This window comes from Garra rufa, chromosome 19 (assembly GCF_049309525.1).
Source record: "Garra rufa chromosome 19, GarRuf1.0, whole genome shotgun sequence".
NCBI classification, from domain to species: Eukaryota; Metazoa; Chordata; class Actinopteri; order Cypriniformes; family Cyprinidae; genus Garra; species Garra rufa.
Window position 1 is genome coordinate 26,436,210 of NC_133379.1, and position 15,125 is coordinate 26,451,334.

The following is a 15,125-nucleotide window of genomic DNA, read 5'->3' on the forward strand; positions in this document are numbered from 1 at the left end:
ATCTAGCCAGCCCTATTCATAACATTAAGGTTGAACCATTAATGTCACATGGACTATTTTAACAATGTCCTTACTACCTTTCTGGGTCTTGAACATGTCAGTTGTGTTGCTGTCTATGCAGGGCTAGAAAGCTCTGGAATTTCATCTTCATTTGTGTTCCGTGGATGAACAAAAATCTTATGGGTTTGGAATGACAAGAGGGTGAGTAATTAACAATACTGGGAAAAGTAACTTTTAAAAGTAATGCAGTACAATATTGCGTTACACCCTACTTTTAATGGAAGGTAATGCGCTTTTTTTTGTAATTTTACTTTTGCAGTAACTTTCAAATCTGGGCAGGGCTTGCTTGATTAAAAAGTAGAGTAAAAAGCAGAAGAATAAAGTTCGACACTCTTCAGCATTAAAAACAAAAACAAATGTTAGTTTATCTTGAGTAGTTTTTTTCTTATTAGTATGGTTAAATTTGATCACTGAAGGTCAGCAGCAAAAATGGTAAACAAAATGGCTAAAACAATGTTTAATAAAAAAGGATTAAACTTGATATTTGTATTATTTAACATTTAAAAATTGCAGGTTTGCATCATATTCTGAGTTGCATTTTACTGTTTTGATTCATTTTAAGAATAAAATTCTAAACTAAAGTAACATCTTACTCCCCATTGCTCTTAACATGGGGACAGGAGAGCTTTCAATCAGTAAATGGGAAAAAAGTAACTAGCAATACTTTTTCAAATAAGTAATGTGTTACTTAAAAAGTAATCTGATTACGTAACTTGCGTTACTTGCAAGGCATTACCTCCAACACTTAATGAGAGAATTTTCGTTTTTGAGTGAAATAACCCTTTAAAATTTAAATGAATTGTTCACCCAAAAATGAAATTCTGTAATTATTCATTGTCTTTTCCCCTATGCTGTTCCAGACATGTATGATATTATTTCCTCTGAACACATATGGTGATCCTTTTCAAAAGAATCCTGATGGATGACATATTTTTGTAGGCCAACCTTGAAGTGAGCATCATCCTGTTTCCCATAACAAAAAAAACATAGGATTTTTCCACCAGCAAGCAGTAAAAAGATAAACGTCAGCTATAAATAAACTCCACCACACTTGCTTAACTTCACATCAACATCACTAAGCTTCCAGCAATTATTTAACTTAAAACATTTCCTCTGAAAATCTGAGTTAGAAGCTTGTGTGAACCACAGACATCATTCAGGCATTTAAACAAAAACTCATTGTATTCAGGACAATTGAATCCTAAGTGTTAAAATGCTAACTTGTTTCTAGGTTTTGCTCGTCAAATTTACACAATGTCTGCAGCACTCTATGAAATTGATTCAGGATGTGGGCTGTCAAGTTCCACAGTGACAAAAAACACCATAAAAGAGTAATAAGAGCTGTCCGTGTGACTTGTGAGCAACATTTATCTTGACTTACAGTGGTGTGAAAAAGTGTTGCCCCCCTTCCTGATTTTTTTTTTTGCATGTTTGTCACACTTTAATGTTTCAGATCATCAAACAAATGTAAATATTAATCAAAGATAACACAAGTAAACAACATGCAGTTTTCAAATGAAGGTTTTTTAATGAAGGTAAAAGACCAAAAGATCTTCAAAAGCTACACATGTTGAGATCCAAAGAATTCAGGAACAAATGAGAAAGAAAATGATTGAGATCTATCAGTCTGGAAAAGGTTATAAAGCCATGCAAAAACATGGAACAGTGGTGAACCTTCCCAGGAGTGGCCGCCGACCAAAATTACCTCAAGAGCGCTGCGACGACTCATCCAAGAGGTCACAAAAGACCCCACACCAACATCTAAAAAACTGCAGGCCTCTCTCTTAAGGTCAGTGTTCATGACGCCACCATAAGAAAGAGACTGGGCAAAAATGGCCTGTATGGCAGAGTTCCAAGACGAAAACCGCTGCTGAGCAAAAAGAACATAAAGGCTCATTTCAGTTTTGCCAGAAAACATCTTGATGATCCCCAAGACTTTTGGGAAGATACTCTGTGGACTGACAAGACAAAAGTTGAACTTTTTGGAAGTTGTGTGTCCCATTACATCTGGTGTAACACAGCATTTCAGAAAAAAGAGCATCATACCAACAGTAAAATATGGTGGTGGTAGTGTGATGGTCTGGGGCTGTTTTGCTGCTTCTGGACCTGGAAGACATGCTGTGATTAATGAAACCATGAATTCTACGGTCTACCAAAAAATCCTGAAGGACAATATCCGGCCGTCTGTTCGTGACCTCAAGCTGAAGCCAACTTGGGTTCTGCGGCAGAACAATGATCCAAAACACACCAGCAAATCCACCTCTGAATGGCTGAAGAAAAATAAAATGAAGACTTTGGTGTGGCCTAGTCAAAATCCTGACCTCAATCCTATTGAGATGCTGTGGCATGACCTTAAAAAGGTGGTTCATGCTTGAAAAACCCTCCAACGTGGCTGAATTACAACAACTCTGCCAAGATGAGTGGGCCAAAATTCCTGCACAGCGCTGTAACTGACTCATTGGAAGTTATCACAAATGCTTGATTGCAGTTGTTGCTGCTAAGGGTGGCCCAACCAGTTATTAAGTTTAGGGGGCAAACATTTTTTCACACAGGGCCATGTGGGTTTGCGTTTTTTTTCCTTCATAATAAAAAACTTCATTCAAAAACAGCACGTTGTGTTTACTTGTGTTATCTTTGATTAATGTTTAAAGTTGTTTAATGATCTAAAACATTAAAGTGTGACAAACATGCAAAAAAAAAAAAAAAAAAAAATCAGGAAGGGGGCCAACACTTTTTCACACCACTGTAAGTCATTGTTCACTGTAGACTTTTGAGTCTCTGTCAATGAATCACAAAAACCAAATGATTCACTCACAAATCAGATAGATTCTCGAGTTCAGCTCACTGTCACACTGATGAAGATATCACATGGCTTCAGAGGACCTGAAGAAAAAAAACATGGTGAGATCAGTGACACCCTTATCTCCTGCTGAAAGCGTGTTGTATCAGTTACCCATTTCATTTTCTATGAGACACACCTTACGCTTTCGTTTCCCGCTGCTTTAGTTCAAGGGAAATTCAGCTGAAGGACACATTCGTCACAAGTCTTTGCTATGCTAGGTGGAACAGAACCTCAAAAGGCCCTCAGATCTTCATATAATCTATCACAGCCTTTGCAAAAAGAAACCATTTTAAAATCTCTATAGCTTTTGAAAGTATCAAGAAGACAGGCTTGTATACAGTTGTCTGTTTAAGTGATGTTCTGTTTAAACATTTGACACAGCTTTGATGAATATCATGGAAAAACATCTGACTCACAAGAAACCCACCAACTGAGGTGCTGGATTCCTGTCGCTCTCCAACCCCTGACATCAGACCAAGGCGAGCTATTTATGGCTGTGCTTGAAACACGAGGTCTGGTCACACCAGCCAGTTTCTATTGGTGTCGGCCCACACTGAAGATTCAAAAATTTATGAGTAATAAAAGTTCTTCAGACAAGACGGCTCTTCAAAGCTTTATCTATAATGATAAAGGTTAAATAATCCCACAGACTAGGGAGGCCAGTCGTAACTAGGGCAAAAAACAAACAATAAAGCAGATGGAACATTTCTTGGAAACAGGTTTGTTGGAGAGTTTATTCTGGCTAAGCACCTTTGGACATTCCATGGACATTTTCCACCTTGGTGTGAAGAAATGATCGGTTTATGTGCCACATTCACCTTGTTTACAGAACACAATGCAAGCATTTACAATACCACAAAAATGCAACCACCAGATCACCCACTGAAAATTAAACCTTGTGTAACAACATTACAGTAATAAAATACTGACAAAAGCGAGAAAATGATATTTTATGTATGAAGTAAATACAGCTTTGCATTCTAAGAAATTTTTAGTGCTTACAATCAAAATCTTCTGTCAAAAAGGGGGAAAAAGTTAGTATGTGCAACATACATCTAACTTTATCAACAAAGTTTGTCATTATGAAATATTTCCAAACTGTACCTCACAAAAATATATAAAAAGGTTTTGTTTTTTTTCAATCTAAAAATACATTTTGATTTATTATGGCTAATACTTCTATCGCTCTCTCAAAAAGAAAAAAACTCAAAGACAAAAATACACTGTCACATTAATGTTATTTTCACAATTTATACTCTAAAATATACTCTTTAACACCAAACAAACCAACACAATTTCTATGTACATGTTAATAAATAAATCAAAGTTAACAGACAATTTTGGTCCGATAATGTTGGGAGAACTACTTCCAGAAACTGTGGATATAACAATTTATTATTTATTTTAATATCTTAGCATCTATCAAATCTAATATATTATTCTGTGCGTCATATACAATATAAATAGGCCTATAATTAAACGGCTTTGTTTGCATTCAGCATATTGCACGCCACTTCTTCAATGATGAGCATACACATTCAGTTCATCTCCAACTTTTCTTTTGAAAAGTGTGAAAATGAGTTGTGGAATGAAGAATGAGGTAAACAGTAGCATAGAGAATGGCAAAGGTTGCCTGACACACCATATCTTCAAAGTTCATTTAAAGTCCACTGAGGATTACCGTAAAGCACCGCTTTCATCACTCGGCAGGACAAGTCCTCATTTCCACACCACAATCACGCCACTACCAACCCTGGCGGGATCACTTCACTGTTTCACTGAAAGAAAAAGATCATTAGACCCATCTATTTAAGCGAAAAGTTCACCCGACTGCCTGCCAACCAAAATCTGAATCAGACATTATGCTTTTTGTTTCCATACTTTCTCTTATAGAGCCTGAGGTGTACTTCTGTAATGCTAGAGGAATACAGGTCAGTGTCCTTGTATGGTGTGCAAAGAATGTCATTCAGTTTTATAGAGCTTGAGTGTGGATCACTTCAAAAATGGGATTGGAGCAAAAATGTAATCTGATAAAGAGTAAAATGGATATTTTGTTTAATAAAAAAGAATGATACTGATGGGTCAGCAGGGAAAGAATATTTGTTTCTGATGTCAACACTTCACATCCAATCAAATTTTATGATGCTAAAAGTACGGCTGGGTTTTGACACAAATTTCATGATTCGATTGTGTTATGCTTGTAATTTGATTAAATTTCGATTAGAGTCAATACTTAATATTTTGGATTAAAGTACATGGCAAATTTTCTCAAGGAAAATAAATCTCCTTGCTGAAAGTTCTGCTTGCTGAAAAAAACTAAAAGTAGCATAAGCTGGTTGATTGGTCTGTGCTGGTTTAAGCTGGAAGTAGCTGGTCTCCCAGCATGGCCAAGCTGGTTTTAACTGGTTGGCCACCTGGTGTTCCAGCCCAACCAGCTAAAACCAGCCTGACCAGCTAAAGAAGAGGTCAAAACCCCTTTAAAACTAGTCTGCTGACCAGCTATGACCAGGCTGGATGACCTAAGCCTAAGCTGGTTGGCTGGTTTTAGCAGTTTTTTTTTTCAGTTGGAGAGGATAAATGGATGCATCGCGATTCATTAATCGATTCCGAATGGATCGTGATTCTCTATGGAATCGATTCTGAGCTTAGTTTTTAACAGCAGATGGCGCACTAATCTAGTTTTTAAGCTGCATACTCACATGCTCACGAAGAAGAGCGCTTGTGCGTTCGAGTGAGTCTCAATGTGTATGCAAACTCTATGTGTGTGCCTCTGTAAGAAAGAGAGAGTGGGAGAAATAGAGTATGCCTTCCATACATAATAAGTAAAGGAAAGGAGGTGACGTGAGGCCAAGTATGGTGACCCATACTCGGAATATGTGCTCTGCATTTAACCCATCCAAGTGCACACACACAGTAGTGAAACACACACACACACACACACCCGGAGCAGTAGGCAGCCATATTGTTATTGCTGCGGGGCCCGGGGAGCAGTTGGGGGATCGGTGCCTTGCTCAAGGGTCTCACCTCAGTCGTGGTATTGAGGGTGGAGAGAGTGCTGGTAATTTTGAGGCAAAAACATGGAAAAAAAAATCTGTCATTTTATCCTATTGTTTACTGTATTTATTTGTTCGGCCAGTGTCCTTGTGGGTTTTGGTTATTTTGCCATTTTGGTCTGTAAGGGCCTTTGAAATAACTGAAATCATGTGGCAAAGTGAAACAGACATGTAATGAGGTCAAGTGCTGCCTGGAACTACGTTCGCCGTGCGTTTCTCTGAAAATAATGCATTGCACATTATTAGAATGTTCGTCAGCCAATCAGATTCAAACATTCAACGGCCCTGTAGTATTAAGTGCATACATTTAGCAAAATTCTCCTCTCTAGAGTTCATGTTTATGGTCAACAAATGTTTTTTTCTGAGGTCAGTGTGACGTTATGGGACATATGTGACCCTGGACCACAAAACCAGTCATAAGGTTAAATTTTACAAAACTGAGATATATACATCATATGAAAGCTCAATAGATAAGCTTTCTATTGATATATGGTTTGTTAGGATAGGACAATATTTGGCCGAGATACATCTATTTGAAAATCAGGAATCTGAGGGTGCAAAAAAGTCAAAATACTGAGAAAATCACCTTTAAAGTTGTCCAAATTAGGTTCTTAACAATGCATATTACTAATCAAATTACATTTTGATATATTTATAGTAGGAATTTTACAAAAAATCTTCATGGAACATGATCTTTACTTAATTTCCTAATGATTTTTGGCATAAAAGAAAAATCCAGAAAAATTGACCCATGCAATGTATTTTTGGCTATTGCTACAAACATACCCCAGCGACTTAAGACTGGTTTTGTGGTCCAGGGTCACATATTGTTTACAAGTGGTTATATTGACATCTTTCCACGGTTAAAACACTATATGTGCGATTAAATGAGACAGGATATGGATTTCAATAAGTTGTACTGTTTCTTTTAACATACTTTTGGATGTTTATTCATGTTTATTTTGTGCTGAAACTGGTATTAAAGCAGAGGAGATGATCACTTCAAGTGCCGCTTCTTTTGAATTACCTCAATCTGTTACTCCTCATTAAACAGCGCCAAAACGGTTTTTAATTTATGAATATTGTAATAAAATGGACAGAATGTGAAATCTAAGAATGTTTCATATCAAAAGCAACAAAGTTTATTATGATTTATCAGATGGGAGATGCACTGCAATGTTACATTCATTAACTAAACCTAGACTAATCGATTCTTGGCATTTAAGAATCAATATTGTTTCACGAAAATGAGAATCATTAAAATCGATAAATAGATTTTTTTTAAAACCCAGCCCTAGTAAAAAGTACGGTCCACTCAAAAATGAAAATCCTGTTGTCATTTGATCACCCTCATGTTATTCCAAACCTGTATGCCTTCTTTTCTTGTGTGAAACACAAAAGATGATGTTTTGAAGAAAGTTGGTAACCAAAACCATTTTGGCGACTATCAATATTCATTATAGAAGACATTTCTCAAACTATCATCTTTTGTGTTCCACAGAAGAAAGCTTTGGAACAACATGAGGGAGAGTAAATGATAACAGTATTTTTTATTTTTGGGTGTACTATGCCTTTAACAGAGACTAGTCAATTTCATCAGGCATCCTCAGAAACCATGCACAAAACAAGGCAAGATGAAAGAAAATACAATTCATATTTCATTAAATAAGGGTTCGCTTGTAACAGAGAATAACATGGTTTGTACTGACCACCAGGGGCGTCGTAGTTGGGTGAAAAGGGGGACTAAATTACCAGGGCCCCAAGTGGGGGGAGGGCCCCTGAGGAGTGAAATTTTATTTTCCTTTAAATATAATTTTAAGATCACAATAAATGTTGTTAACTAATGTAAATCAGTGATGCGCGGGTCAATGTATAAACAACCCTAATCCGACCGACGTTTTCAACTAACGCAACTCGGACCGCAAAAAAAAAAGAAAAAAAAAAGAAAGAAAGAAACTATTGTACCCGACCCGCTTCCTGTCTAATATTTGCGACTGACACCAGCGATTATATGCGGCTATATGCGGTGGAGATGCGTTCACTGTCAAACATCATTTGGCATTAATTAGGTAATTTTGTCAAAATAAATGTTCTTGATTGCAAGAAAAATACAGATTGTTCTTGTTGTGATTTATTTTGTCTTTCCTTTATACAGATTTAAATAGTTTCGTTTTTGAAGTACTCTAAATTATGTCAGTGATTCTACGCGATTAAATATGAACAAGAATTATTTTATTTCGATCTACAGTGTAATAAGAGTTTAGAAAAAGATTAGCCAATAGCCATAAATAATATAAATATATATATATATATATATATATATATATATATATATATATAGACTACAAGCTTATTCCTTTTTTCTTAACTTTTAACTTCTTTTAAAAATTATCAAGAATATTAAATCAACTTAATAGGCTAGGTTAACGAATTTTCTTATACAACATAATGAATGCAATTCAAAACGAAGTTTTTATAGATAAATTCAGGAATTATGAATATGACAAAATAATATTATTTTATATATATTAATTGTATAGCTATAATAGTTGTATCAAATGAATAAGGAAATTATAGTTCCTTGAATTTATTAAGTAATGTTTAATTTCGTTCGTTTCGCTCTCTGGAAATGTAAAGAAAAAATACAGTTTTTACTTGGAATTCGTTTTTTAATCCCTGGTTTTAAACAAGCATATACATGAGATCATTTATATGTTATTGCTTGAATAAACGTTTAAAATAGTGCTAGAAATTTTATAATTAAGGAAATTAAACAGACCTAGGCATTTGAAAAGACATAGTGAAATGTGTCTAATAATTCCAAAAAGAAAGAGAAGCATTGGACATAATCAAAATATTCGAGACATTTATTAGGAATACCATTTTCTTAACAATTTAAGATGCTGCATGTGTTTATCAGTCTAATCGAAGTGTGCGTCTCTCCTGCGACTTTCCAAACAAAAATCCCACCCCCTCTCAGAAAATACATAAAACTGACATTACTATATGCGTTTAAAAGTAGCCTATTAAAATGGTACAATGGCATTGATCAGTTCAACGTGTTGGGAAATCGGGCATTTTGTCCCGCGTCAGCATTTATTCAACAGTTAATAGCGCTCAACATTCAAAAGGTAAATATTATTCAGCCAATAAAGTGTAGGTCTATGTATTTCATAGAAATAGTCTAGTACTATACAAACTACAAAGGTTTAATTGTCATCTTTATTTCAAACAACCATTATTTTGGATGACTCATAACTGCGGGTAACTGTTTTGGAATTTGGATCAACCCGCGCATCACTGATGTAAATGCCTGGCGTCTGATTTGTTACTTAGATTTGAGTGAAGTAACATTTAGCCAATCACAGCGCGAATCTCTTGGGCGTCTGCCATGAGCTTCAAATCTTGTTGCTCTTGTAAACAGAATGTATTATACTGTATGAACATCACCTTTGGGTCACATGACCATACTGTCCCCCCCACGCGATCGATGTACTACGTCCCTTTTTTTTAGGGGGGGGGGGGGGGGGGGCTTAGCCGAGTCAGTGCACAGGGCCCAGAATTCCCAGCGACCACAGTGCATTTTATACAGCAAGTTAGTTGCAGATTGCATGAACTCACAATTAAGAAACCAATAAAAAAAACAATGAATCAATTTCAAAGTTTATTTTCGAGGATATTTTGTTTTGCTTTGTTTTGTATGATAAACAGTTATGGTAGTGCATATAGGCAGTTGGTATCCAGTGAGTCATGAACCATTTGAGAGCCGCTGGTTTACAAGATCTAAACAGTAAGTGGCTCTAATGCACGACATGGTTAATGTAAACTGAATGAGGCAAGAGAAGAAATAAACACACTCACTTCATACAGCATTTGTGTCGGATGTGTCGACTGGAGCAGCTAAGGCTTCACCTGCGCTTAGTGAATTGAGCTTCTCATCTTCATGACTTGTCTGCTTTTTTCTCTTCTTTTTTCTACATGGTTTATATCGTTTGCTGTGTAATGAGACAGGAAGATGGGCAAGAGAAAAACATTCAAGGTTAAAAAACACTGACTCTTCAAAGCTTGACTATGAAAGTATTAAATAATGTAACATATCCCTCACTGTGTACAGACGCATATGAAGATGATGAGCAGAATCAGAAAGACCAATCCTGCGACCACACACGCGATAACTATTTTCCTTCGTTCTCCTACATGGTAATCAAGATCGAGATATTCACACCTAGTGCCAATATATCCTATTTCACACCTGTACAAAAAATTAAAAAAATAAAACAAATTATTCAACATTTACTCGAGCCTTGATTGGTTGAGTGATGGACAGGTCAAAGTCTCACCTGCATGAAGGAGTGTTCTGCTCCTTTACAAAACGGCAAACACCATGGATACAGTAATGCGTGTATTCTTTTGGACACTCAGAGAAGTGGCCACTCCATTTAGGGTCATCATTTGAATCTGCACAGATTTAAAAAAGGGTAACATATAGTTTATAGGGAACATTCTGTCATTAATAATTACTCACCCTCAAGTTGTTCCAAACCCATAAGACCCATAAGATATTTTTGATGAAATCCGAGAGCAAAGCAACAACCACATTCGAAACACAGAAAGGTAGTAAGGTTACCCTTAAAATAGTCCATGTGACATCAGTGGTTCAACCACAATGTTATGAAGAAGAGCAGAAATTGTTGAATAAAAAATGTTATTTCGTTTTTTTTCATGCACAAAAGGTATTCTCGGAACTTCATAACATTGCAGTTGAATGTGTCAGTTGCATTGCTGTGTATGCAGGTCTTTTAAATGTTGTGAAGATGAACAAAAGTTTATCCAGCTTATCATAGCTTACAGGTTTGGAATGACATGAGGGTGTAAGGAAAGAATCTTCAATTTTGGGTGAACCATTCCATTAAACATAAGAAAATCATTGAAATATGCTGATTTGCTGCTCAAGAAACATTTCTTGTTATCAGTGTAGAATATATTTTGAATTAATACTGAAAATATTAAATTAATATTTTGCGAAAACTCTCTGTATATATATACACACACACACATACACACACACACACACATACACACACAACCAGTCAAAAGTTTTTGAACGGTAAGAGTTTTTTTGCTCACCAAGCCACAGCAAAGCACAGCAAAAACAGTACAATTTTAAAATATTTTTACCATTTAAAATACCTGTTTTCTATTTGAATATATTTTCAAATGTAATTTGTCCCTATAAAGCTGAATTTTTAGAATCATTCTAATATTATGATTTGCTGCTAAAAAAACATTATTATGTTTAAAACAGCTGAGCAGAATGTTTCAGGTTTCTTTGATGAATAGAAAGTTTAGAAGAACAGCATTTATCTGAAATTGTATTTCTTTGTAACATTATAAATGTCTTTATTCATCACTTTTGATCATTTTAAAGTGTCCTTGCTAAATAAAAGTATTACTTTCTATAATTTCTGCTTGTAAATAGTATAGTGTATAAAATTACAAAAGCTTTTTTATTTCAGATGCTGATCTTTGGATCTTTCTTTTCATCAAAGAATCCTGAAAAAATGTACTCAACCATTTCAAATATTGATAACAATAATAAAGAATGTTTCTTTAACAGCAAATCAGCATATTAGGATGATTTCTGAAGGATCATGTGACACTGAATTTAGCTTTGATCACAGGAATAAATTGCATTTTAAAATATATATAAATAGAAAACAGTTATATTAAAAAGTAAAAATATTTAAATATTTTACTGTTTTTGCTGTACTTTGGATCAAATAAATGCAGGCTTGGTGAGCAGAAGAGACTTCTTTAAAAACATGTTTATGAGCAGAATTTATGAACTTAAACTATGAAAGACTTCACTGTCACTTTTAAACTTTTATTTTTTTAGCATCATTACTCCAGTCGCATGATCCTTTAGAAATTATTCTAATATTCTGATTTTCTATTCAAAAAACATTTATTTTTATTATTATGTTGAAAATTGCTAAGTAGAATTTTTTTAGGTTTCTTTGAAGAATAGAAAGTTTAGAAATAAAAATATTTTGTACCATTATAAATGTCTTTATCATGACTTAAAAAAATTACATAACTAAAGTAATTAATACAATATTGTCAATACAACATTGTCAATCCCTAAAATACAGAGTAAAGTAACTAGGGTTGCCTGTTTACTCATTAACAATATAATGTGTGTCATCATTATACAAGCCAACTGTGAAGGCCAAATTCAGTTCAAAGGACTGAGGAAGAAAAGAGGCCGGTCTACAAACACTGAAACTTGAGCTTTGACTTCAGAATGAACTAAAAGTTGAATGGAAATGGATCTAATTACCACCTCTGGCCACAAGTAACATGATCCGAGTTCAGTCAGAGAGGATTACCTGCCATACTGAGATGCTAAACTTGAGCTTGGGCGAATTATCGCTTCTTAAATAAAATTACAAGGCTTAAAAGGAACTAAGAAGCTTGGTGATTATCATAACACCCCAATTTTCCTCCGTGAACAGGTTATAATATCCTTCACGTTAAGCAAATGCATTTGGAAGAATTCTGCGGTGCTAAAAATACCAGCAGTTACACTTTTTCATGGCATAAAAAATTCTTTAATTTAATATCCTATTTATCTCTACAGCAGGTGGTCAAGCTATCAAGACTTTCATGTCATGCCCAGGGGAAGCCCATTTTTTATAACACAACGGGGGAAACAGTGTTACATCTCACGTCTTCAAAGCCAGTGGTGGTCAGACCTCACCACAGCTTTGAAATACACTTTCTGCATGAGGTAAAGATGAATCATATGGAAAATAATCGAAGCCTTGGTTTGCATTCACTAGGGGTGCCTATGGTATTTACCTGTGCAGTTGCTGCAGTTGTCATGGTGATTGTAGGACACAGTCCTGTTCGCCAGTGTCTTTGTAGTATTCCATTCAGCCTGGGAGTATTTGCATAGGACAACAGCTGAGGGCAGACAACAAACAAATCACAGGTGGCACCATGCATGACTCCAGAACTCTGGCATTTGATTGCTTCGCAGCATTCCAGGAAAATGTTATACTGGATCATATAGGCCTTTTGATTGCAGTCACACTTTGAATCCCCTCCCTCTATGATTAACCAATAGAATGGTTCCTAATGAGCTAAACTGGCTTCCAGTGCTAAAAATAGAAACCTTCATAGTATTATAAAAGAAGTCAGACATTCAGCTGAAGCGAAGACGCACCCGCTGCTGATGTCACTAGCACACATTTATAAATACAAGTAACTAAAGAAGGAAAAGTTGGCAAACGGGTACTTCTACAATGTTCACTGTCGCAAAATGTGCTGTAGCCGTTGCAAGCGAACAAAACACAGTGAAAGGCGTTGAATTAAGCAACAATGGTGGATAGTACCTGCTATTATTCCCAAAATGAACCTGCGCGTCCTGTCCATTTGTAACTTGCGTTGCGCGTCAAAGCGAAGACTTCGATTTTCTCGTTGCCTCAGGTGTCATGTCGTTCATTTTACGGCGATTATTTTATTTACCGACTACATTTGAGTTGCTAAAAACTTTTCAGCAGTCTTCCCAAAGTTTGTCTTCAGGGTTCCTCAAGTTTAGAGGGGAGTGACGGACTGGCTGGCGACTATTGAACTGTGTGGGAGGCGCTAGTGAGTTTTCTCCGCCTTTCTGTGTGAATGAACATTTACTATGGGATTTTACATTACGAGATGTTTAACTTTTATAGGCTAAGGATTCATACATATTGTATAAAATTCAGGGTTTCCTATAATGACGTGAATGTTGGCATATTAAGTGCATTTATTTACAGTCAAACCAAAAATTATTCAGACAACAGATGTATGGGCGCATTTATGTAAGTGAAGATAGCACATATTATACCGCCCAAAAAATCTTCATACTGTACAGTGGACTACCAGTAAAATATTTGGGACCAAACATTTTATTTGACACTTTGTTCTGACCATGTTTTGTTACATACCTTTTTTTTTTTTTATCAAAGTTATCTGACATTATCAAGATGAATTTGTTCTGACTGACACAGTTTAACTCTGAGTTCTTGTCCAATTTTATTAACGTTTTCTAAACTATAGCGAATAAACTGTGATAATGTAATAATGTTGAAAGTGTCTGAATAAATTTTGGTTTGACTGTATATATTTATTTCAAATTTTTTTAACCCTTGTGCGTCAAAAAATAAGTTACACATACACAAAATGGACAAAAATGTCCATGTCCAAAAACTGTCATAAAATTTGATTCATTAATATTTTTGTCCACTTTCACTGATGTCGATTTTTTAACCAGCATCTGTTCTATCCATAGATACCCTTTAAATGCTGGTTTGTTTGCATAATGCCACAGGTGTTTTTTTTTTATGAAAACATGAAAAATAGTAGTAATTTCCATATACTAAATGCTAAGCAAAAAAATTAATAATGCTTATTAGATTCTTGGGTGTGTCAGTGAAGAACAACATTAATTTCCAGGTATTTATATTTTTATGTAGTGTTAGATTTAAAAAAAAATGTATATGCCAAATTTGAAAAAATGGAACAATCTAGTAAAAATGGTAAAAAATGCAAAAATGAAGCCTTGCCAATAGAATGAATGCCTATTAGCAAATATTGCATCATTTTATAGTCAAATGGCCCTGGGTTAAATTGCAGTTTTAATGGGTTTCACTGTTGACATTTGAAATGTCAACAGTGATCGGGATCGGTAAAGGTCCTCAAGTCGGGATTCGAACACGGGACTCCCAGAGCGGATAACCGTTTTTTTTTTTCTTCTTCTTCTTCTTTCAATCACAGATGTACAGATTCATTTGTAGGTGAACTTATTTAATATACAGTCAAAACTCAATTTGAGACACCTTCAACATTTCTCACATTATCACAGTTTATTCGCTGTAGTTTAGAAAACGGTAATAAAATACGACAAGAACTCAGTTAAACTGTCAGAACAAATTCATCTTGATAATGTCAGATAACTTTGATAGAAAGGTATGTAGGCTATTATGACAATATTTACACAATTATCAATACTTTGTTGACCAATTACCAAGGAATGCTTAATTTTGTTCAGTCTGTGGTGTAAAAACACTAAAGCAAAACATGGTCGGGTCAAAGTGTCTGAATAATTTTTCGTCCCAAATTTTTCAGTCTAT

The 15,125-nt window shown here is 35.3% G+C and overlaps 1 protein-coding gene across 1 annotated transcript; it reads right to left on the reverse strand.

Moving 5' to 3' along the window:
- Nucleotides 1-3,618: 3,618 nt before the first annotated feature.
- On the reverse strand, nucleotides 3,619-13,559 carry btc (betacellulin, epidermal growth factor family member). Its single transcript, XM_073824514.1, has 6 exons — nucleotides 13,353-13,559; nucleotides 12,817-12,921; nucleotides 10,296-10,413; nucleotides 10,061-10,207; nucleotides 9,817-9,950; nucleotides 3,619-4,680 (listed from the first exon to the last, which is right to left on the reverse strand). The coding sequence occupies exons 1-5, from the start codon at nucleotides 13,390-13,392 to the stop codon at nucleotides 9,818-9,820; spliced, it is 543 nt and encodes a 180-aa protein (XP_073680615.1). The 5' UTR covers nucleotides 13,393-13,559; the 3' UTR covers nucleotides 3,619-4,680; nucleotide 9,817.
- Nucleotides 13,560-15,125: the final 1,566 nt, after the last annotated feature.

Excerpts from the sequence above, each read along its gene's own strand:
- btc (XM_073824514.1), bottom strand. The coding sequence starts at position 13,392 with ATGGACAGGACGCGCAGGTTCATTTTGGGAATAATAGCAG. Across the intron at positions 12,922-13,352 it reads CATTTTGGGAATAATAGCAG|CTGTTGTCCTATGCAAATAC; the intron begins GTACTATCCACC and ends GTCTGCCCTCAG. Across the intron at positions 9,951-10,060 it reads TTCATATGCGTCTGTACACA|CAAACGATATAAACCATGTA; the intron begins GTGAGGGATATG and ends CTCATTACACAG.